This window comes from Vitis vinifera, chromosome 3 (assembly GCF_030704535.1).
Source record: "Vitis vinifera cultivar Pinot Noir 40024 chromosome 3, ASM3070453v1".
Classification (NCBI taxonomy): domain Eukaryota; kingdom Viridiplantae; phylum Streptophyta; class Magnoliopsida; order Vitales; family Vitaceae; genus Vitis; species Vitis vinifera.
The window spans coordinates 2678381-2702688 of NC_081807.1; the positions used below are offsets into that span (position 1 = coordinate 2678381).

A 24308-nucleotide genomic window follows, 5' to 3' on the forward strand; every position below is an offset into this window, starting at 1 on the left:
AATTTATAGGCAGCACTAAGATGGAGTTCACAGAATGTGACTTCAGTAAACAAATAAGTAGAAATGAGGAAAAACTGAAAATTATGATGAGGAAATACTTGAAAGTAGTTACTTTCATTCTTTAGTTTATCAATAAGGTGAAATTGAAGAGGATGTTTGCCTATACAATTACAGCTAGATGGATTAAGGGTAGAAGAGCTTCTAAAGTGTTATATGATCATAGAGTACCTATTAACTTATCAAGATAGCTCATAAAGATAACACAAAGTTTCATAAAAAGACTGGAGGCCAGTTACAAATTACGTAACAAAATGCTACACCAAGGAAATTCGAACAGCGGAAGTGAGTCAAGTGATGATGTTGAGCTGGATGAACAAAGCAGGAAAAGATAGAATAGACACAAATGCATTCATGAAAAGCTAAAGGTAACGCCAACTTACTGACAAAGGATATGATGGCATATGGTAACACAGAAGATTTGTTGATATCTTTCAAATTCCACAAGGTTCACTCATTGCAAACATGATTCCAGTTTGCAACACGAAAGCATCACTGTGTCTTGACTAATAATAGAGCACCATGTTTCCTGTACTATGTGAAAAAACAGTCCTCCACTAGCCTGGCACTGGATGCCTTCTACTCTGGACCACACCACATGGCTATATGCATGCTTCCCCCATGGTCGCTATCTTCAACTCTTTTGCAGTGTCAGTATTACAAAATTTGTACACAGATGTTCACAGAGTGTGCATGCCAAGCCGTGGCATACACTAAGGGGCTTCTCCAACCTCACTTCAAGGTGGATGTGAGACAATGTGCACCTAATGGGAACGATGGCTTCATTCTCCAATCCAAGAGAATGATAAATATTCCTCCAAACTATCAATGGCTCAATGTTCTCCTATGCCCTCTTGAGGCATCTCCTTGACAAAACGCCCTGATGATAATACATCTGCCCAAGTCTAAAGCAGGGCATAGGAGGTCCAAAGGCTTGTTTGGGATTTGATTCTAGACCCCTTAGAATCACTTCTTAAAATTTCATCTAACTCATGCACTTAGTAAAGTAAAAGGAAAATGGTTGTAAGTGAATCTCACCCACTTTGGCAGTGGGATTGGCCCTTCCAACATCATGAAATCTTGGACTCAATTGAGAGTTTCCCTTTGGTGGCTAAAGTTGAAGGTCTATTTAAGACAGGATTAACATGCATTGGGTCCATTTCAACCGAAATAATAGAGAGGGGAACACTAAGACATACCTTTTCAAAACACTTTGAAAACTCTTCATTCCTAACAGAGAAGATTAAAAAAATATCACTCCCAATTCTCTCTTAAATTCTTCAAATCTGCTTTGGGCTAGAGAACATCCCTTCTCACACAGGACTACTGTCAGCCCCTTAGCCACTTGATCTAGACCGGGAAAAATAGGCCTCATGGGTAGGCCTTGCACCCATGAGAGCCTGGGTTGAAAGCAAGGGAAGCCTAGAGGGTTGGTGGTTCGAACCCTTGAAGCTTAGTGTGAGAATCACAAATGAGCCAGACACGCACCGCGGACGAGCCAGGCGCGCACCGCGGGCGAGCCAGACGAGCACCGCACGCGCACCGTGGCCGAGCCAGACACGCACCGCGCGCGCACCAAGGGCAAGCCAGACAGGCACCATGCGCACCTTGAAGGCACTTGGGCTAAGGAGTGGTGCAGAGGGATATTTTGAGAATTTAAATTAATTTGTATTTATTTAAATATTTCCATTATGTCTCCTCAGACATATTGATGTCTCCTCCAGAAACTTTGAAAACGGCCCGTATTGCTCTTTAAGGGGGGGGTGGGTGTCTCAAGGGAGATGAGCACCAAGGGCGAGCCTTGACCGCACCAAGGGCGAGCCTTGACCGCACCAAGAAGGCATCCTGGCATGGCAATTGAGCATGCACACATGGGCTCCACGACATGTGTGGCATGCAACCCGTGGCTGCAGCAGCACGGGGCATGATGCGGCCTAGCCCCTTCCCGCGCCAGCACGAGGGCGCCTAAACCTTGTGCAAGCAAACCAGCCAAGAAGACCATGGGCGCAATGCCATGGCCAGATGGGGCATCAGACAAACAACCGACTAGCACCCGAATGCCTATGCACAGCACAGGGGCGCAATGCCCTGTGCACCAAGAGGGAACAGCCATGGGCGCAATGCCATGGCTCGTTGAAGCGGAACCTGACACAAGAAGGGAAAGCAACAGGCCCAGACCATGGGCACCTCGACATGGCTTGGGCTCACTCATCAGTGTGGGGAGGCACACTGATACAGCTTGGACAGCTAGTGAGCAAGTCAAGGAGCTGCATAGACTGACAGTGGGCTGAGGCAAAATTGATGCTGATGCAAGTGGGTGGTTTCTCAGCAAGCCACCATCTGGGTGGTGGGTAGTTATACCAGCAGTTCAGAGCGGTTCTGAGCAGTTGCACCACCACTAGGAGAAAACTGCAGAGCCAGTCTTTTAAATAGGACTCCTGCAGCCTTGAGAGAAAAAAAAGAGAGGAAGGAGAGAAAGAGGATCTCTGAATGCTTGGGTTGTAAGCATTATCCTCTGGCTCAAGGAACAATTTTGTATCTTGTAGGTTGAGAACTAATACAAGTTGGGAAGACATTCCTGTAATCTCGTGTGTCCTTGTTTCTCTTTGGTTTGCTGTTGCTTATGTGTGAGTGTTGTGAAGACTGGTAAGGAAGGTTGGCTAAGGAGGGGTCCTTAGCACTGCGCACCAGGTGAAAAATTTAGGGTGATTTTCGAGGGTGTGACAACTACCACCACTCTCTCCAACCCTTCTCGAAACCTTATTTGATGGATTTAAAAAATTGTTGAATTGATTAATAATAAATTTTTAATTTGTTATTATTCATGCAATTTAAAGTTCCAATTTCCCTTTTTACATAACCAAGGTTCAAAATTTAATTAACCAATCATTTTAAATAATAAGCTAAAATGGGTTTCAAGCCCATTAAGCTCTTCCAGTACTCTATTCCACCTTTGTTATTGCCACACCATTTTCAGGCACATCACCACTGCCATGCACCACTATTCAAGTTAAAGCAAGCAACACCTTTTCACATTAAGGTGGGATTAGCAGAAGAGGATGCCAAAAAATACATATTCTTTGGGGTTTTGCGTATCATCAAAGTAACTGGCTCCATGATAACATATGCGCATTCACCTCATCATTTTCTTTCAGTACTTTACAGGTTAAGCAGTTAACTACAGTTCTGTTAGGGTTTTCATTATTAACTATAAATTACTGGACACAAATATATTGTAGCTAACCTATTCTCTTTAGTATAGAATTTTTTAAGTTTATATATATACACATCATACACATATAACTAATGGGAAAATAACGAGGGACTCAAAATGCATTTTGTCCAACTATCATAACATATTAGCATCTATAGCTAAAATAGGATCCACCTCCTCCCTTACCAATGCCTTAAAATCGCAAGAATTGTAGCTAATGAATAGATAAAGAACTTACAGCCAAAACAAGGAAAGGAATGACTTCCATTATGATTAACGTAGATTTTACTCCGATGGCACTGAAAAATCCTACAGATCCAAGGACAGATAGCATGACAACAATAACTCCTGAAAGACCAAGCAATACCTGGAATCCAAACCATTAAACCAACATAATAATCAGCGCAGGCTTGAACCAAACAGCACTATAAATCCAATTATCCAAAGCTTGAAAATATTAGTAATTGAACAACTTTCAAACCTCGCTTTTCAGCATAGTGAATAAAGTGGAGAGATTGTTTCAGGAATATAAGTAAAAAGATTCAGAAACATGAACATAAAAAAATTTAGCATTTCTCAATACATGACAGAATACTTGTATGCATAGAGATGCAATAAATATATGAAATGTATATTATATAGATTAAAAGAGGATATCTAAAACAAGATTAGCTATTAAGATAAATAAGGCTTTCCATGAGTCAATATCTAAAAGAAACAAATTAAAGTGGGAGTCAATGATTTTTGTATTTCCACAGTCAAACTTGCTATGTTGATTGATGGAATGCCAACTAGTTACTTCAGAGTTGGGAGTGTACAGAGTATTACCTCATTAAGTAAAAGATTCATAGTCTAGCAGGCATCAGAGTTTTGTTAGCAAGGCCAGGAAGACGGTTTGGAGGTTGGCACCTTTGTGCTTATTTTGGAGTGTCTGGAAAGAGCAGAAGTGCAGGACTTTTGAAGGCTTGGATCTGATTTGGCATTGAAAGATCATTTCATAGAGTCTCTTTTTTCTTGGTCAAGGAGTTCTCTAGGTGATACAAGTTTATCTTTTCTAGATTTTGTAGATGGTTTGGATAGAGACCAAGGCCCCCTCTGCCTATTGTTGATATTAAATTTTCCAGGACATTAAAAACAAAGAACCAAAAGAAAATCTATGTAACACAAAAAATATGGCAGTATGTTGAATGCAAAACTGAACCATACCTATCACAGATGACCTTGTATGAAGCCTCAGGCTTTTATGGGGAGAGGCAGAATAGATTAAATCATTGAAACGATGACTTCTCCAACCCTCAAAGACTCAAATTAAGTGGAGTCATATCTATATTCATGTAGTCCATGAATGTCCTATATTTGAGTAGAGAACTGCTAGGTAGAAATACAGATATTCATGTAATCCATATCTATATTCATCAAGCCTTCCCTTATGTACATTTCATGGCTCTTATAGAACAAGGATTTACCAGAGGACAAACCCTTTGTTATATCTCAAAGGAGTATGAATGGCACCTAAAGCAACAATTGTGAAAGTAGAGAACTCCTAGGCAGAAATATTTGTTCCCTAGTATTTGTGGTGTTCCTCACTTCATTTATCCCTGCCATTTTTCTGGGAACATATAAATGCCAACACAAGCTCTACATTCCCTGGTTTCAACTCTCAACACAATAATATCTGCAGAAGATTTTATAAAAAGAAACTCTTTGCGTCGCTTCTTTAGCGCCTCTTTTGCAATACATATTTTACTTATTGATAAAAAATAAAAAATAAAAATCTGTGGAAGATTTTATAAAAAGAAAAAAAAAAGGAAAATAAAACCAAGCAAAATTCTATATATTATCCACCTTCAGTATCCTTCAAAATTTGTTCTATCCAAAGAAGGAAAGGAAGTACTGACTAAGAGCAAAAAGTTCTCAGAATTTCCTAATCATATGACGGAAGCATGATAACACACATTTTGGTTCTCAGCCATTTATTCATACTAGAAACAAATAGAAACTCATGCCACCAAATGGCATGACAATTTTTTTTATAGATAAATAAGAGAATATATTAAGAACTAGCAAAAAGGCACAACAGAGTACACATGAAGTATACAAAAAACACCAAAAGGCTAACAAGAGAGGAAAGGGAAAAGCAAAAACCAACCACCCAAAACACAACCCCCTAAAAAACCGGGCTCTCCCTGGCAGGAAAGACCAGAGCACAAACAAAACCAACACCAAAGGAGACAACTAGAGCATAACAAGGAGCACACAACATCCTTGAGCCCTTTTAAAACGAAAAACCCTCTACCATGCTAGGAGCAAAAAAAAAGTGATCTCAAATTAGGGGAGCTAAAACCCCACTGCTCCTATCCCTTCCCCTGACTAAGAGAGGAGTGCAATTGTAGTTAACCGAGCTTTCTAATTTTTGGATTTCCCTTTCCAACCAAGTAGACAAGCATTTTCCTCTTTCCTCCTAAGACCTTAACACCACGTCCTTTTCTTGACTACATCTTCCTTAGAAGGGAACTAATTTCCTTTTCAAAACCCACCACAAGCAATCCCAAAAAGCTACTGAAAGTGGCTAACTTACTAGGAAGACTAACAGAACCAAGCTCCTCCCCCTTCGAAACGCTATAGGCCTCCTAGCCTTTAATGTCCTTCACCTCTTCAGCCCTAACCACCAAATCCTTTACTCGAAGAGCCCTTTGCTACACTCCCCATAAGATCCATCATCATCCCATCTTGGAGCAACATTCTTAACGGCCGAAAACTAGAACCTAGAGTCCCCAAGGGAGGCCCCACCATTGCTTGACACATTGGCCCGATGCCGACGATTAGTGACCCAACCGGAGAAGGGAGGAAAAACTACCTTCAAAACCTATCGCTTTTGCCATGAGGACTTCATCAACTCCCAACAGCCGCTCCATTGGACCCTGAGTAGTCACCTTTATGAGAGGGTTAGCGAAATACTCCAAGGGTTTGCCAGAAACTCCTTCAAAAGGAGGTCTTAGAAGCCCTTCCTGGACTTTCTTTACCATGGGCCCTTAACCAATGGGCCGGCTCTCTAACAGACTCAATAGACACGACCACCAAATGGCATGACATTATTCATAATTCATTATATATCTACATCTGTGTGTGTGTGTGTGTATGTGTGTGTGTGTGTGTGTGTGTGTGTGAGAGAGAGAGAGAGAGAGAGAGATTATAATCACCTTAAATAAGGAGAATAAACAGAAATAAAATAGTAATCGGCATCCTCCAGAAAGCATTCAGTCATGCATATATCATCTTACACATCAGAAGGGGAAAAAAAGAATATTAAATTATGAACTTAAAGCGCAGTCGAAACCATACCTTGGATGAAACATAGAAAGAAGATAAACGAGACACATCTCCCAAGGTTATTGATATGTACGCAAACATTACAAGATAGCTTATCTGACATTTGGGAAAAAACAACCAAAAAATGAAAATAAGAAAAATAGGAACAGTTAAAAAGCAATGTTGTTGGATAAATGCTCAGAATTATGGAATGATAATAGATTCATGAAGTTTATTAGCACAAGACAACATGATGCAGGAACTTCTTCCCACTACCAATTGAGAATCTGAGAATAATAATTTTTAATGACTTACTGATATTGTTATAACATCTGCTGTACTTTCTCTTTTCAATTCTTCCTCAATTGAGCTTTCAGATGAAAATGAAAGAGTGAGATTTCTAGACTGCACCATTGACAGCAGCTCATCCTTGAAATATAACAAGTTCAAATTCTATCACATACACAGCCATGGAAAATCACACAAAATGCAACAACACAAGAAATGGTAAAAAACATGTATCTTTGACATATGTTCCTGTTATCAAACTGAACCCTCATACATAATAGTGCCAAAGATATCAGCTGCACAGCAACATTTTTCCTTTTCTTTTTTGATAAGTAATAAAAGTGCATTAAACATACAAGTAAGAGAACAACCAAGTAGACATATAGTATATGTTAACCTATAAGTTGTTAGGATATGAACCTACAATGTATATCCTCACATGTGACCCCATACCCAGCACATGTGGAGAGACAGACAAATCAACAGCAGTTATGATTAGGGAACAACGAGAAAATAAGACTTAAACTCAAGACCTCTAATTAACTGTTGCTTTGATACTATATCAAGCTACTAATTGACCTAAAGCCAACTGTAGGATATGGGCATACAATGTATATCGAGTTAATAATAGTATACAAGAAAACCCTCAGAAAAACAAGATAAGCAACACCAGTACAGATATGAAAAACAATAATACACTCCTCAAAGATTCCTTAAGTTGGCCCTCGCTCATTTTGCCACTGTAATTGGATGCACCGCAATGATGCAGTCAATAGTAATTAAATATGCAAACATATAAAGGCACAATTCAGTGAAGGACATGGAAAAGATATCAAAAAGGAATTACTTCAGTAAGATTGTGTTATCTCCAGTAAGATTAGGGAACCCACACATGATTGTTGTCTCACTTCACAAGAACCCTTACATAGAGATTATACTGAGGCTGAATTTTAACTCAAAAGAATCATATCAAAAATGACAAAATAGAAATGCTTCCAGATATTTTGAACTGGAGTCAGAATAAGAGATCAAAAATGCATAAGAACTTGGTATATACACCAGAAATACAGACATTAAAATCTTAGGAAAATATATGGTATCTAAAGATGCCAACAGACAAGCAATATAAAAACCAGTGATAAACAATGCAACAAAACAGATGTGCACATGCTCAAACCTTCACTAACTGAACAAAAGCCTTCTCCCAGGCCACAGCTTTCCCATTTTCATTGCCTGCTCCACCAATTGCATTATTTACTGGGTAGGTCACAATAAATGCAGAAGCCTGAAATTGGAAATCGTCAAAGGATTAGTATATATACCATTACTCAGGCAAGCGATAGAGGTATTACCTCAGTATAATTGTTCCCAGAAAATCCCCCCAGGGCAGTGCTTGGATCAAGTGGAGCCTTAAAAGCACTCATGCAAGTGTCTGCAGTAGTGTAATGCTGACAGTGCAAAAATAAGGTGAAGCAAGTCAATCTGTGTTCAACAGTTTTGAGGAAACCAATATAATGATGAACAGATGACAATTTCAAATGGGTCACAAATGGAAGATCATATGAAAATTTTTTACCTAAACAGAAAACCACTGTGGCGATAATATAGAATGTGGAATGGTATTCCTTTTTTTGGGTGATAAATGCAAATTGTTAGAAAGGAGGAGGAACAGTACATAGAATCCCGAAAACCCAAAAAAAAAAGAACAAGATCAACTTAATTACCATCCCAATCATTGTAGAATGAAGATCTAGGCACCTCTCTTCACGAAAATTTAGTTGAATACAGTGAATTCCCTTTTGAATCATTAAGTCATGGTGTTACATAATTTGCAATGGATTCAGACGTCAATCCAAATCTGAAAGTTTTTATGTTCAATCTGACTCAGAACTTGTCCAAATTGCCAAAAAAAAATTCCAAATTTTTTCCATGTGAATTTTAAAGAAAAATTTGGCAGAATCAATCTAAAAACAAATTTCACTAATTTTTTGCATGTATTAAGCAATTTTAAAACAATGATCTAAGAGCATCTAAACCTGTTCCAATAAAGATTCTAGAATTTCTTTCTCTTATGGATTATTGCAAGTGTGGCATTTAAAAATATGGAATGTTTACCAGTCAATAAGTATTGACGAAGACAATTTTTTTTTTAGATAAATAAAGAGATTGTATTAAAAACCACCGAAGCAGTGGCTAAAAGTACAAGAAGGAGAAAAGAAAAAGAAAGAAAAACACCCCACGCTCCCTAGCAGCCTGCCAAGGAACGAAGAGCCACCCTATCCACACCCTTAACGGGAAGCCACCCACCCGACAAAATCAACTAAGGTCGAGGGACCATCTTTTATAGACCTCTTCGTCTCCGACCAAAGAAAATAAACAAAAGAAGCCTTGAGTCTTTGGATTGACAACTCCTCTTCCTCAAAAGCAACTTTGTTCCTTGTCTTCCAAACCGTCCAAAAAAGGCATAAAGGACTTGCTTTCCAAACACCCTTCCTCTTCTTCCCCACAAAAGACCCATTCCACCCCAAAAGCGTCTCCTTAACCGTGGCAGGCAGCACCCACTGCACCCCGAACATTGAGTAGAGCAGCACCCAAAGAGTTCTAACCTTTTCACAATGAAGAAGAACGTGATCAATTGATTCTTCATGTCTTTGACAAAGGTAACATCTGTTCGCTAGAGCCCAACCTCTCCTTTGAAGCTGATCCAAGGTGAGAGCCTTTCCCCACGTTGCTTCCCACCCAAAAAAACTCACTCTAGGCTGCACCGTAACTTTCCAAATAGCCGACGATGGGAAAGAGATTGGATGGCCTGATACTAATGATTTGTAGAGAGACTTAACCGAAAACTTCCCACAATTAGTCTCTCTCCAAATCACCCTATCATCCACCCCTTGCTGAATCTGCTTCCTATTTAAGGCCACAAAAAAACTGCACACCTCTTCCAACTCCCAATCATTAAATGGTCTAGAAAACAATGGGCTCCAACTTCCCCCACCCTCATTGCACCTCCACACATCCTTAACCCACGCATCCTTGGAAACAGCCAATGCAAATAGAGAAGGAAAAGAAACACAAAGGGGTTCATCCCCACTCCAAATGTCTTTCCAAAAATTTATCCTTTTCCCATTCCCCACAACGAAAACAAGCCTACTTTTCACGACTTCCCATTCTTTCCTAAGTGTTTTCCACAATCCCACACCATGCGTCTCCCCCCTTGCTTCCTTTGAACTCCAACCCCCTTGCTCCTCCCCATATTTTCCCCTAATCACTTTGTTCCAAAAAGCCTCTCTTTCCATAGCAAATCTCCAACTCCATTTACATAAAAGAGCCTTATTGAGGATAGAAATACTCTTGACCCCCAACCCCCCTTTATCCTTCTCAAGACAAACCAGCTCCCACTTAACAAAATGGATCTTCCTCTCAAAGGCCCCACCTCCCCATAAGAACTCCCTCTGAATCCACTCTAACCTCAGTCTGACTTTTCTAGGCATAGAGAGCATGGACATAAAGTAAATGGGCATATTAGCTAGAGTACTCCGGATCAAAGTAATCCTACCTCCTTTGGATATGTATTGGCTCTTCCATCTAACCAATTTTTTCCTCATTCTCTCCTCCACACCGTCCCAAACAGCCTGCGACCTATACTGTGCACCTAAAGGCAAGCCCAGATAAGAGGTTGGGAGACTTCCAACCTTACACCCAATAGCTGCAGCCAACTCCTCCACATTATTCACACAACCCACCGGAATAAGCTCACTTTTGTCAAGATTAATTCTCAAGCCCGACATGGCTTCAAACCACATTAAAATCCAATTTAAATGCAGCAATTGCACCTTGGAAGCACCACAGAAAACCAAAGTGTCATCAGCAAACAAAAGGTGTGACACATTAACTCCCTCACCACCCCTACTTCTTGCCTTACAAGTAGACACAAAGCCCCCAGCTACTGCCTTCCTTAGGAGACTACTAAAAGCTTCCATCACCAACACAAAAAGATACGGAGAGAGAGGATCCCCTTGCCTTAAACCTCTAGAGCTTTGAAAAAAACCTGAGGAAGACCCATTCACCAAAACGGAGAAGCTAACAGTGGAGATACACCACTTCATCCATCTAATCCATTTTTCCCCAAACCCCATCTTCCTCATGACTGAAAACAAAAAGGACCATTCCACATGGTCATACGCTTTCTCAATGTCCAGCTTACACATCACAGCCTCTTCCTTGTATTTTAAAACCGAGTCTAAAACCTCATTAGCCACCAGAACAGCATCTAGAATTTGCCTTCCTTGCACGAAGGCATTTTGAGCCTTGGAAACCACCTTCCCCACCACCCTCTTTAATCTATTAGCTAAAACTTTAGCCAACCACTTATATAGACCTCCCACCAAGCTGATAGGCCTGAAATCCCTTAACTCTTCTACCCCTCCTTTCTTTGGAATCAAAACAATAAAGGTGGCATTAAGACTTTTAACAAACCTGCCATGGTTATGGAACTCCCTAAAAAACCCCAAGACCTCCTCTTTCACAAACTCCCAAGAAGATTGCCAAAAGGCCATAGAAAAACCATCAGGCCCGGGAGCTTTATCCCCACAAAAACCTTTAAGCGCCTCCATCACCTCTTGCTCCGAAAACGGCTCCTCCAAACTAGCTGCATCCACCGCCTCCAATCTCTCAAAAGACAATCCCCTTACGCTGGGTCTCCAACCTCCAGCAGAAGACAGCATAGCTTTAAACTCATTCACCACCCCCTCTTTAACCTCATTCTCCTTTGTTAACCAAACACCATTTATTTTGACCCGGGCTAACATGTTCCCCCTCCTGTGAGAGTTAGCCATCTTGTGGAAGAACTTAGTATTCCTGTCCCCCTCTCTCAACCAGATTTCCCTTGATTTTTGTCTCCAAGATATCTCTTCCATCAAAGCCCACTTCTTAAAATCCTCTTTAGCTCCTCTCCTTGCATCCACCTCCTGAACAGAAAGAGCCCGAGATAACTCCATTTTGTCCCAAAAATCCACCTGACTCAAAGCCAAAGCCTTATTGACCTCCACTTTCCCAAACTCCAATTTATTCCAATCCCTCAACAGAGACTTCAAAGCTTTCAATTTAGAAACCAACACATAGCTCGCAGACCCACTAAAATTGAGCCCCACCCACCACCCCTGCATTTTTTCTTTGAATCCCTCTTCCTTCAACCACATATTCTCAAACCTGAACGGCATCGGGCCACTCCTTACTCCTCCCCCGTCTAGAAGAATTGGAAAATGATCCGAAGTCGGCTTAGGAAGGACATACTGCACAGACCCAGAGAAATGATCCTCCCATTCATTCGAAATCAGAAACCGATCAAGCCTTGAATGGGATTGATTATTCAATCCTCCCTTCCAGGTGAAGGAGCCTCCTTGCAAAGGCAGGTCCCTCAACTCTAAATCCTCCATAATCTCCGAAAATCTCCTCATTGAAGCAGATAATCTGCCTCCCCTACTGCTCTCCCCAGGGAATCTCACAACATTGAAATCCCCTGCCACACACCAAGGATCACTCCATAGACCCCTAACCGCTCCTAACTCCGCCCAAAAATCTTCCCTCTCTTTCATCAACGAAGGCCCATAAACTCCAGAGAATAACCAACAAAAGCCGTCCTCACAATTTTTGAATCTGCAAGACACAGAAAAGTTCCCCACTTCCGCTTCCAATAAATGCAGCACCCTCTTATCCCAGAACACCAGCACACCGCCAGAAGAACCCCTCGAATTTAACACCTTCCAATCCAGACATCTTCCCACTCCGAGGCTTCTAACTATCTTCCTTGGCATCTCCTGCATTTTGGTCTCTTGTAAACACACTACATCCACCTTTTGACTCTTGATCAACGCCTTAATCACCTTTCTTTTCTCACTATCATTAGCCCCTCTAACATTCCACGACAGTACTCTTAATTTCATAACATCCACCTTAATAAGCCCCTCTCCCCTCACTGGACCAACAAACCCAAACTTCAGTTAGCAATCTGAAGCAACCCCGCACTCTTTCTAGTCCCACAATAATTCATTTAACTCTCCAATTTTTTCAATTCTCTCTCTGACTTGGAGACCTTTTGAACCTTCCTTTTTTTTCCTGCCACACCACCCTTAAAATTCTTTCGCTCTTCCATTCTTCTTAATAACAATAAAATTTCCCCCTCAAAACCCACCGTAGGCATACCCAGACACTTGCAAAGCTTTATAAAATCACCATTCATCCACGAGCCCAGCACACTTCTATTATCTTCCTCCGTAACTCTTCCCGTAACTTCTACCATCATTTCACCCCCCTTACTCTCCTTAATATTCTTCTCTATGTCAAAAGAAATATCCCTCTCCCTCCCATCAGCCTCAATGATTCTCAACGGATCGGCCCTCCCTTCTTCGTTCATCACATATGGCCCCTCAAGTGCCACCAAGTCCCGAACAGCCATAACATCCTCATTTTTTTCCCCGCAGAAAGAAGAAGAAGAAGAAAGAAGACCCCGATCCCTGAAACTAAGAAGAGAACGGTTTTCGGGAAGAGAGTACCTGGATACCTCCTCCAATAGGGCCTCATCTGCACCAGTCTTTCCTCCTCCTTCAGCCCACAACGCAGCACCGACGATGGCCTTGATCAGCCTCGACTCCTCGCACGAAGATGGAATCGCCGGAGCCCTAGCTTTCATACAGCCATCATCGTGACCCATCTGGGCCACACCCTGGCCCAATCCCCTCAGCCCACCTTCCTTTGAGAAGCCTAAAGAGGGGTCACAACCCTTTTTACTAAGGCCCACTCCAAAACCCTCCTGGGCCAGAGGCTTCTCTCGGCCCACAATCTGCCCACAGTCCCTTTGGGCTCCCCCCTTCTTTAAACTTCCCCCCTTACTTGACTCAGCCCAATATTCCATAGGCCCACTACCTTTTCCCCTTAAGTCCACTCCCTCTGATGCAAAACCCACTTCTTCCGCTGCCCCCTTTCCCTTTCTATCAACTTCCTCACCTGCTTCAGTAACCCCCGCCATACCCCGACCGTACTCCACAGTATCAACTCCTACCTGCTCTTCACTGCCCACCTCACCTACTGCCATGGTTCCTTGTACCCGCGATGGCCCCACGCTACTTCCCACGTGTGAAGCCAAGCATCCCTCATCTCTGCCCTGCAACCTCTCCCTTCCTTGCGCCGGTACCGTCACCGACACCCATGGCGGCACCTCCCACCAAAGCTGAATAGCAAAACACAAAGACACCACCACCAAATTTAATGCCCCAGGTAAATCCTTTCCATCCGACTTCACTAAAAACCTTGCCCATTGGAGCTGAGAGAAGTTAGTTGTGTCCTCATCCACAGCCACCAGCCCTCCGCAGCTGTCCCCCAATTTTCTGAACACTTCCTGATTCCAGAAATTGAGAGGGAGCCCCACCGCCCTCACCCAACAACGGTTTGTATGAACTCCATGACGAAAACAACCTGCTTCTGGACCCCATCTTTCTAACTGAAAATGTTTGTCCTGAACACGTCGGTTTCCTCTTCGCAACACTCTTTCTGCTTCTTCTGCTAATTCAAATTCTGCAAGAAAATAAGTGCCTCCCAAATATGAAAACCTCACTCCCCCTTTCAAGTTCCATAAGCTCCTTCCCCACAACTTTAAACAATCTAGATTTGTACATTGCTTATCCTCTGTTTCCCATCTTCCCACAAGACAACGCCCTAATTGCTCATCTCTTCCTTTTAATGCTCTGTCCCCTAGCTGAATCCACACTGCATCCCCTATTCTCCCCGCCTTTGCCTTTGCTACTTCAACAAATGAACGCGTATTCTCCTCCCCCTTCTTCTTTTCTTCGTCTCTCCATCCTTCCTTTGCTCCTACCAGACCTACACCCGCCTTATTTTCAGCTAGCAGATGAATACCTAAAGAACGAAGCTTTTCAGCTAGCAAAACCCATCCCCCACTAAGCCCTCTGCCTTCCGGAAACACCAAGCTGAACCTTTTCGCTTCCAGATCACGAACAGAACAGAGGATGTACCTCCCCGCCCCATTAGCACGCAATTCTAATCTGAATTTCCTCCCCCCCTCTTCCCAAGTTTTGATGACTTTCCCGAACTTATCCTCCCTGCAGCAAGCCTCCACTCCCCCAAGCAAACACCTAAACCCAAACTCTCCGAACCTAATCCAATTGGAGAAGCCTTTTCTTCTCTCCATTACGATTCCACTAAGCTTCCCCCCTGAAGAATTAATCAAAATCTCAAAGGATTTTGATTCCACCACAAAACAACATCTACCCCCTCCAGCACCTCCATCACCTACTCTCATCACTATTACCTTACAATGAACATATTGACGAAGACAATTGATGCTATTATCCTTTTTTTTTTTCTTTTCTTTTCTTCTTGCTCCTTTATCATTTCCTCCAAAAACCCTCAAAACATAAATAGTACTTGCAATCTAACCATCTATGTAACATAGTTCCAGTAATTAGCCAACGCAACCCAACAAAGCCTTAATCCCAATCATGCAGGGTCAGCTACATGAATTCTTTTCCACTATCCAGGTCTATTTAAGGTCATTTCCTCTGTTAAATCCTTGGGCAAGTGTGTTTTCCTTTGCTACCTCAACCCATTCTCTGTTCAGACTTCTTTGTGTCATCTTGCAATCAAGTCATTGTCTGCTTGGGGTTCAAATCAAACAAAAGGTCCTTACCTTTACAATGGCCCATGTAATTAATTAGCAATTGCTCCATGAGCATCAAAAAATGTGAGCCATCTAAATCAATGGTTCAAAAACCATCAAAGATGCACAAGACTTTAAAAGCTCCCTTAAATTTTATTTTTTATTATTTTTTTTATAGGTAAATTAGAGAAATATAAGCTCCCTTAAATTATGTAATGCACACATTCAAACAAGCACATGATTTAGATAGTACAAACAACAAGTAAATGGTCAATGTGTACCTGAAAGCAGTACTCAACATGTTGAACTCCTCCATAGCCATAATAATTTTCAGGGTCCATTTTAAAATACTGTAAAAAGGAAAATGAAAAAAAAATCCACGGTGATACTTCAAGAGAATGTCATATTAGCAAGATAGCCCAACAATGACTTTCAAAACCAAAGGCACTTCAACATAAATAGGTTATGTGAATTAAGAAAGTACAGTTTATTGGAACCATATGGTAGTAGCAAGTTACAAAAGGTTTAGAAGAATTCAATTGCAAGAAAGAAAATGAAAAAACCAGCACTAGCAGTAGTTTTGAGTCCATGGACATCTAAACCATAGAGTGATAAATGCATGTAAGGAAAAGCAAGAAAACCTGCAGAACACTTTGAGTAGCACAATCCTGTCCCATAGGCTTCAAACAAATATCAGTTAGAGACACCACTGAGCCAGAATAATTTGCACGAAGTCCATCAACCTGTCAAAAATTAGCAAAGAACATAGAGGCTGTCATCTACTCTGTATAAAGATATAGAGACCGAGAAGTGAGAAATAGCAAAATCATGTCATAACCCATTTTTGCATTTAAAAAGCCCTCAGCAAGCACTTGGAATACCTTCTTTTGTATTTCAAATAGTAACTGGATATTATCATCTGATACAATACTGGAAGACTTGCCACTCTTGATATCTGGCATGGTGGCCAATATGAGCTGGAAAATGTAACAATCATCCAGTTACATGTCAGTTCTTCCACAAGAAACTATAACAATATGGTCTACACACAGTAACATGAAAAAAGGAAGGGCAAAGTGTAAACCAAATAATCGCATATAAATACAGAAATTAATTCTGCCCTAGACAATAAAACATCTAGAAACTGAACATCTTTTCATGACTCCAGCAAAAAAGGTTATTTTTCATCATTAAATCTTTTGTTAAATTAACTGTAGCATCATCATAAAAAGGTCTTTAATAACAGCATTATCAGCCTTTAATTACATCTTATAAACTCACATCTATCAACAACTAGAGCCAAACTTTTGCCAATTCCAACATCCCAAACAGATAGCTTACACAGTAACTCACAGTTACATCTCATCTGATGATGAAAATCCATGAGGAACATGAAATTAGATGTTTCAACAGGCTTGGCTTCATCAATCACATGAGATTTTTTCATTCCAGATGTTTCATTCAGGATGATCAAGCATCTTTCAATGCTCTCCACACCCTACCTAAAAGCTCATGCTCTTCACTCACCCTCACAAATAGGGGCATTCTTTACTCCTTTTAAAACACAAAGAACTTCATTGCATTGACTTAAAAGCAACACCTTCCACTCAAGCTCAAAAAACCAAACGAAGCAAGAGTTCATCGGTCAAAAAGGTTATTCAAGTTCTCCAAACAGTTTCCCTGTGTACATAGAGTGCATTCCCTTTTTTTATGGCACTATTTTATATATTTTTGTTTGCCTATTTAAAAAAAAAAAAAAAAGGGTTCTCCAAATAATTTTAGCTCTTTCAATTGCTGTTATATTTTATTTTCATTTTTTTTCCCTGCTCCAAGATCTCTTAGTTATCTACCAAAATAGGATGCTGAATGATTATCTTAATGTCAGACAGTTTCAACCTAGGCCTAGACCAAAAGAAGCATATTGGACCTAGTCTTAAACAAACTTATCCAGGCCCACAAGACCCAAACAGATTCTAAGCCCCATTTGGTAACTATTTTCAAAAACAGTTTTGAAAAACAATTTTTGAGAACAATTTTTGTAAACTATTCCCTAATGTTTTGTAAAACAAATATCTATTTGAGAATTTAAAATGTTTTTAACCTATTTTATATATATTTAAATATGTTTTAAAAATAATTTTTATATATAGTGCTTTATTTTTAATCATTCTCCATATTTGTATGATTATTCTTCAAAGCAACCATAAAAACAACTAAAAGATGTTCTTTGAAAATACTTTATTTTTGTTTTTAAGGATAGAAAATTGTTTTTTGTTATCTAGTTGTCAAACATGTTTTCCTGTTTTTTTGTTCTGGAGAACAAAACACTTTTTTTAAAAACAATTACCAAACAGACCCTAATATTTTAAATAAACAAACTAAATCCAAAAAATAACAGGTGGTGTCAAGACATACAACTGACACAAATTCTTCAAAATCAAAGGAAAGTCCTAAAAGTGAACTTAATTTTATGTTTTTGAAACATAAAATAATAACTGTTTTTGGAAAACAAATTCTTCAAAAATAATAAGGTCCTATTTGATAACTGTCTTCGAGACCAATTCTAAAAAATAGTTTTTGAAAATTGTTCTTTGATGTTTTGTAGAATAAAATTTTGCTTAGAAACTTGGAATGTTTTTAATATTTTTAAATGTAGTTTTAAAATAATTTTTTATATCTACTGCTTTATATTTAATCATTATACATGTTTGTCTAATTATTTTTTAAAACAATTATCAAAATACAATTAAAAGATGTTCTTTGAAAACACACTATTTTTTATTCTTAAGAATAGAATACAAAAAACAGTTTTCTGGTTGTCAAACTTGATTTCTTGTTTTCTTATTCTAGAAAATGGAAAACTGTTCTCGAAAACAATTATCAAACAAATCCTAACTGTTTTAAAAAACAATTATCAAACAGGCCCTTAATTTTTGAAATAGACAAAGTAGATCAAAAAAATAATAAGTAGTGTCCAAGACATACAACTGATACAAATTCTTCAAAAATCAGAGGGAAATCCTAAAAGTGAACTTAATTTTATGTTTAGTGAATGTATGCAGAGGGAATTATATCTTTTTCCAGACAAAAAAAGACAACAGAAATCGAACTTATAATTTAATCTTAAAGATGACAAATGAAGAAGAATAAGTAAAAGATGACACTAACACCTGTTCAATTCTGTAAAAAGGGGCTAGGTGGCTGTCAAAGAAATTTTTCTCTTCTGCTGCCCGACTCCCAGGACCTACCCACAGCTGCAAAATGATATTCAAGACCCATTTTGTAATAAATTGAAATTTTACTAAAGAAGAATATGAAAAAGAGAGAGAGATTTCCCCACCAGAAGCTAAAACCAGCAGAAAACAACCATGGGTTAGATATAAATTAGAGCATGAGTATCATGGTATAAACTTATCATTTCATGCAATTTGGTGCAGCTACAGGCTATCTTTTTGAGAAACATTAATAATTAAGTGAATAGGTTACTCGAGATCAATTTGCTGTAACCATATTTTATCTACAGAACAGAGGATGAACTGCATGCTATAATCAGAATCAGACAACAAAGAAGAGCATCCACATATTTCTATATTAGAACACAGCAGCTGATGAATCACAAGGATGGATCTCTTTCACATAAGGAAGAATTGAGATGCCAATATGATACCTTCTCAGGCCGTGTCTCCACCTTGAAACGGATTAGACCTAAACAAAGTATAAGAACAACTGCCAACGACATACACAGCACAAGGCTGGGATTTTTGGCAACCCATGTTCCATATTGCCTGGACAAAGCAGAAAAATTAATCCAGCATGTACTCAAACACAAGAAATAATGTTATATTTATTAACCTGTAGAAACTCGACATGTATCCTTGAACAGCAGAAAGTTGTACATTTGTCTCTTGAGGAACCATCTCATGCACCTAAAAGCCATTCAAGAATCATATAGTACAAAGAAACCTAAATTAGTACTAGCATATAACTAAAAGGACAGAACAGTTAAAATTACTGGGCATGTAAAGAGAATCTAATTAACAATAAAGTTCATATGAAAATAAAGGAAATTGCATGGTAGAAGCCAGGCCAAGGGAAATCTGCTCATGGCTGAGGTTGAGTTTAGTCATGGATCCTACCTCAAAAAACTTTAGTCTAAGTTACTACATAAGCATAATAACCCCTGACCAAGCAGAACATCCAAGTATCACAAGCTCCAGAAACATAATTAGAACCATCTTGGAGATCTTAACAGAAGTAGTAAATGGAAGACAAAAAAACAACACAACTCATTTTAGATAGCACGAAGAGAGCGCATAAGTAAAAGGCAATATGTGGAAACTACAGATAAATATTAAAAAAACAAACAACAAAAGGAAAAAAACAAAAATTAACAAGGAATAAAACAAAGGTAATTTGATCAGCACAACCAACAACAAACCATAAACCAGTTGAAAAGAACATTAAAAAAAAGGGTCAAGCAAGTTTAGCACCAAAAGGCACTGTCTAATGCTGATAGTGAAAACACTGAATAGTTTTCAAAGCCAATAACTGAGAAAGGAAAAGAGGTGGGGTTGGCGCGGGAATCCGAATATTTAGAAAAAAAAAAAAATCAGAATCTACCTTCAGAGTAGTGAGCTTCTCATCCTCAAAGTTCAACAACGGTTTCATGTTTGATGCAGGTATCCTCCTCCTTTCTCTTGTCCGATGAAACAAACCCCACCCGAAAAATGCAGAAACCAACACAATATATAGGATTGCCAATGAAAATTCAATGCATTTGACCTGTATGTGAAACCAACACACCGGATTAATGAAATACATAAAGAAAAGTGAAATTTACAAACTAAAACACCAAAAGATGAGTGTTTCATGACATCATTCATTTGTCGACATTGTAAAACGTACACCAACCAATAAACCAATAAATAGTCAAAAGAAAGGGAATCAATTCCAACCTTCACAGACCCAAGGCTAATCGAGCAGGCATCCTTTTGTTGTGGAGAAGGAGGTTCATAGTCAGAACACACTGGAGATGAAGGGCAATCACCACAAGAGCATCCTAGTGAAGTGTCACCACATGAATAAATAGACACATTCATAAGCTCCATTCCAGATGATTCAGGTCTTGACTTAAAATTAATAGCATAAGGTGAACCAGGCATTCCAAGGTCAGCTTGCTGGCCAATAAATGCAAACCATTCTGGAAAACACAATTGATAACAAAATAATCAATACCTTGAAAGAAGCAGAAATATTAACTCCAAACAGGGAATAAACATTCTATATGATACTTGGCCACAATATAAAGAAGCTGCAAGTAACTTTCTCAAACTCAACCAAATGTATAAGAAAATAAATAAATTAATTAAAAACCAACGCACTTATTGAGCTCCAAAACGCCCAGATTCTTACCACTGACAAAGATGATGCGGATTGCAAGTAATTTTCTCCATTGTTATCAACTATTCCAAAATATGACATTTTTTTTATAGGTAAATAAAAAGTTATTAACAGCATATAAAGAAAAAAGGGCACATCAAAGCAATAGGAGGCATATAAAGGCACTAAAACAACAGAGAATAGGAAAGAGTAACAAAAAGCACATTGCTCCCGTAAAACAGCGTCCCAACAATCAACAAAATCTAATAATGAAATAGAGGCTCTATTTAAAAACTTCTTGAGCCAAAGCTAAAGAGAACACAAAAATGAGTTTTTAAGAGCTTGTTCCACCTGTGTTTTTTCTTTTTTTCTTTTTTCTTTTTTTGATGGGTAAATTTTTGTCCTCATTGGGACTTGGACGTGGAATCTCCCACAAACCTTGCCCAACCCTTTACCACTTGAGTCAAGCCTTAAGGGCCACTTTTTCAACATTAACAAATGCTCTATGATTCTTCTCCTTCCAAATGATCCAAAAAAGCACAAAGGGGCAGTCTTCTCTGCCTTTATACGCTAGTTCCCCATAAAGGTCTCATACCAACTCAAAAAAGGCTCTCTAACCGTAGAAGGGAACCACTCTCTTGATGTCAAACCAAGAGAATAACAAGTGACATAATATCCTCGTTTTAATGCAATAAAAAAGGACATGATCAATTGATTCCTCCTCAACTTCACAAAGATGACAGATGTTATGCTCAAGAGACAAAAAAAGAAAGGCGGAACAAGAGCTTGGTGAGAAGCATTTAGATGGCCCGGAGCAGAGAGTGGATAGAACTACCAGCCTACATCATGTATACATTAGTACACCCTTGTATACATTGTGTATAATTTAGCGCACCATTTCATTAGACGTTGTTTCATGTAATGAATATATTGCTTATTTGCCTATCAAAAAAAAAACCTACTAGGCTATGGGGCATCAGGTGGAATAGTAATAATTTGGGAATCGGGATACTAGAATCTTTTCCTGTACTGGGGTGGTGACGGGATTTTTCAATTTCACTAGAACTTTTTTCTGTTAGTAGTAGGGTTTTTTGGTTGCCTTCAGTTTTTGGCCCAAACAATATTTCACTTAAAAAGGATTTTAGGGATGAAGTTTCCTATTTGTTTAATCTAACTTTCCCAAGATGGTGTGTTGGAGGCAATTGTAATTAGGGAATGTGAGCTAATTGATCCCCCTCTTAGAAATGCTACCTTTACTTGGTCAAACTTGCAAGAGTCCCCCATATCTAAGAGGTTAGATAGGTTTTTATACTCTTTGGATTGGAATGTTAGTTTGTCTCACAATCTGCAACAGACCTTACCTCATTCTACCTCTGATCATTACCCAATAGTTTTAGATACCCACCCAACATTTAGGTTCGAAAATATGTGGTTACTTCAACCTGATTTCAAGGAATGTATTGGTACATGTTGGAGAGAGCTCCAAGTTGTAGGATGGGAAGGTTATAAATTCATCCAAAAATTACAAGTTATCAAAGAAAAATTTAAATCAACTAATAACCTTGAAGGCTATCAAGAAAGTGGAGTTGGAAGCACTTTTGTTAAGGGAAGAAATTCACTGGAGGCAAAAACTAGAGTTAAATGGTCTAAGGAGTAGGATTGCAACTCTAAGTACTTCCACAAGATGGCTAATGGAAGAAGGAAAAAGAAGCTCATCAAATCATTAGTGAACGAGGAAGACGTAACATTAGACAATCAAAAAAGTATCTTAGAGAAGGTTTTAGGCTTCTTTCGTAAATTATATAGTAAAGTGGAAGAGGATTGGTGTCGATTAGAAAGCTTAGATTAGTCCCCTATTTCAAAGGAAAGTGCTAGTAATTTAGAGCAACCCTTCTTATAGGAGGAAATACAGGAAGTGGTCTTTCACATGGACAAGGAAAACTTACCAAACCTAAATGGCTTCACACTTGCATTTTATCAAGATTGTCTAGATATCATTAAATAGGATTTCAATCATTTGATAAAGGATTTCTCTAAGTTTCATAAAAATGCCACTTTCATTGTCCTAGTGCCTAAAAAGAGCCAAACCAATAGAAAATCCGACTTTAAACCCATTAACCTAGTGACTAGCCTCTAGAAAATCCTAGCTAAGGTGCTAGCTCAACGACTACAAGGGGTTTTGCATGAGACAATTCATATTTCTTAGGGAGTCTTTGTTAAGGGTGGACAAATTTTGGATGTAGTTTTGGTAGCAAATGAAGTGGTGGATGAGAAAAGACATTATAGAAATGTAGGAGTTGTTTTTAAGATTGATTTTGAAAAAACTTACGAACATGTCAAATGAAGTTTTGTAGGATCACGCATCAAAGAGGAAAGGATTTGGTTAGAGATGGAGATCATGGATTCGTGCAGTACTAGTAAATAGGTGCGTCAAAGGATGGGTTGAGTCATCTAGGGGCTTAAGGTAAGGCAATCCCCTCTCCACTTGTCTTTTTAACATTGTTGCAAATGTATTGAGTAGATTGATGTTGAGAGCAGAAGAAAAGGTAATCTTAGAGGACTTTTTGGTAGGTAGAAACAAGTTAAGAGTGACGCATTTAGAGTTTGTTTATGACACAATATTCTTCTCAAGAGCCAGAAAGGAGGACTTGTACAACCTTAAGTTAATCTTGTTGGTTTTTTGACACATTTCTAGGCTCATGGTAAATTTGGATAAGAGTACCCTATCAATTATCAATATTAGTTAGACTCAAGTCCTTGAGTTGGCTACATTTTTAGACTGCAATGTCAAATTGGCTCCTCTCTTGCTTGGGCCTTCCTTTATAAGGGAATCCTAGAGGAGTATCGTTTTGGGACATAGTTGTAGAGAGGATTTCACATCGGTTAGATGGTTGGGAAAAAGCCTAACTGTCCCTAGGCGGTAGAAGCATTCTTGTGCAATCATGTTTATTCTTTATCCCCTTGATTATAAATGAATTGGTAGCCTTTCACATACTTCAAGGGACTCAGGACATTGCTTCATAAAATAAAAGATGATTCCTTGATAGTACAATTCGGCTATCAATTTGACTGAACCATTTTTTTTCTGAAAAGAAAGAAAGAACCTGATGCCATCTCTACCAAAGAAGGTGGATCTTTGTTTGTAAAATACTCTTTGGTTCAAGCACAGTCTCTTTTGATGGTTGTTCTACACCAAGTGTAAAACTTCTTGTTCTCACACCCTCACAGTTGTTTGCTAGTTTCACATTTCATGAAGCATACCATTGGAAAAGATGTTCTCCCTGTGGTAATCATGCTTAGCCAAATAACAAGTTGATTGAGTATCGATAGGCATCCAGACGGAGATATCTGACCCAACTGTTAGCTATAAGAAACATGGACCCCACAAAG

General features: G+C 39.1%; 1 protein-coding gene across 3 annotated transcripts in view; it reads right to left on the reverse strand.

The window, feature by feature from the left end:
* The window catches only part of LOC100257163 (uncharacterized), a 46909-nt gene that overhangs the window by 18293 nt on the left and 4308 nt on the right, over positions 1-24308 (reverse strand). For all 3 annotated transcript variants that reach the window (XM_002279575.5, XM_010647556.3, XM_059735816.1), the window contains exons 7-19: positions 20495-20739; positions 20160-20321; positions 19392-19465; positions 19207-19324; positions 18710-18793; positions 16421-16516; positions 16181-16282; positions 15821-15889; positions 8221-8316; positions 8046-8153; positions 6896-7009; positions 6614-6697; positions 3510-3638 (exon numbers count right to left, since the gene is read on the reverse strand). In XM_002279575.5, the coding sequence (XP_002279611.3) occupies positions 3510-3638; positions 6614-6697; positions 6896-7009; positions 8046-8153; positions 8221-8316; positions 15821-15889; positions 16181-16282; positions 16421-16516; positions 18710-18793; positions 19207-19324; positions 19392-19465; positions 20160-20321; positions 20495-20739 (1481 nt within the window). The remainder of the gene's footprint in view (positions 1-3509; positions 3639-6613; positions 6698-6895; positions 7010-8045; positions 8154-8220; positions 8317-15820; positions 15890-16180; positions 16283-16420; positions 16517-18709; positions 18794-19206; positions 19325-19391; positions 19466-20159; positions 20322-20494; positions 20740-24308) is intronic.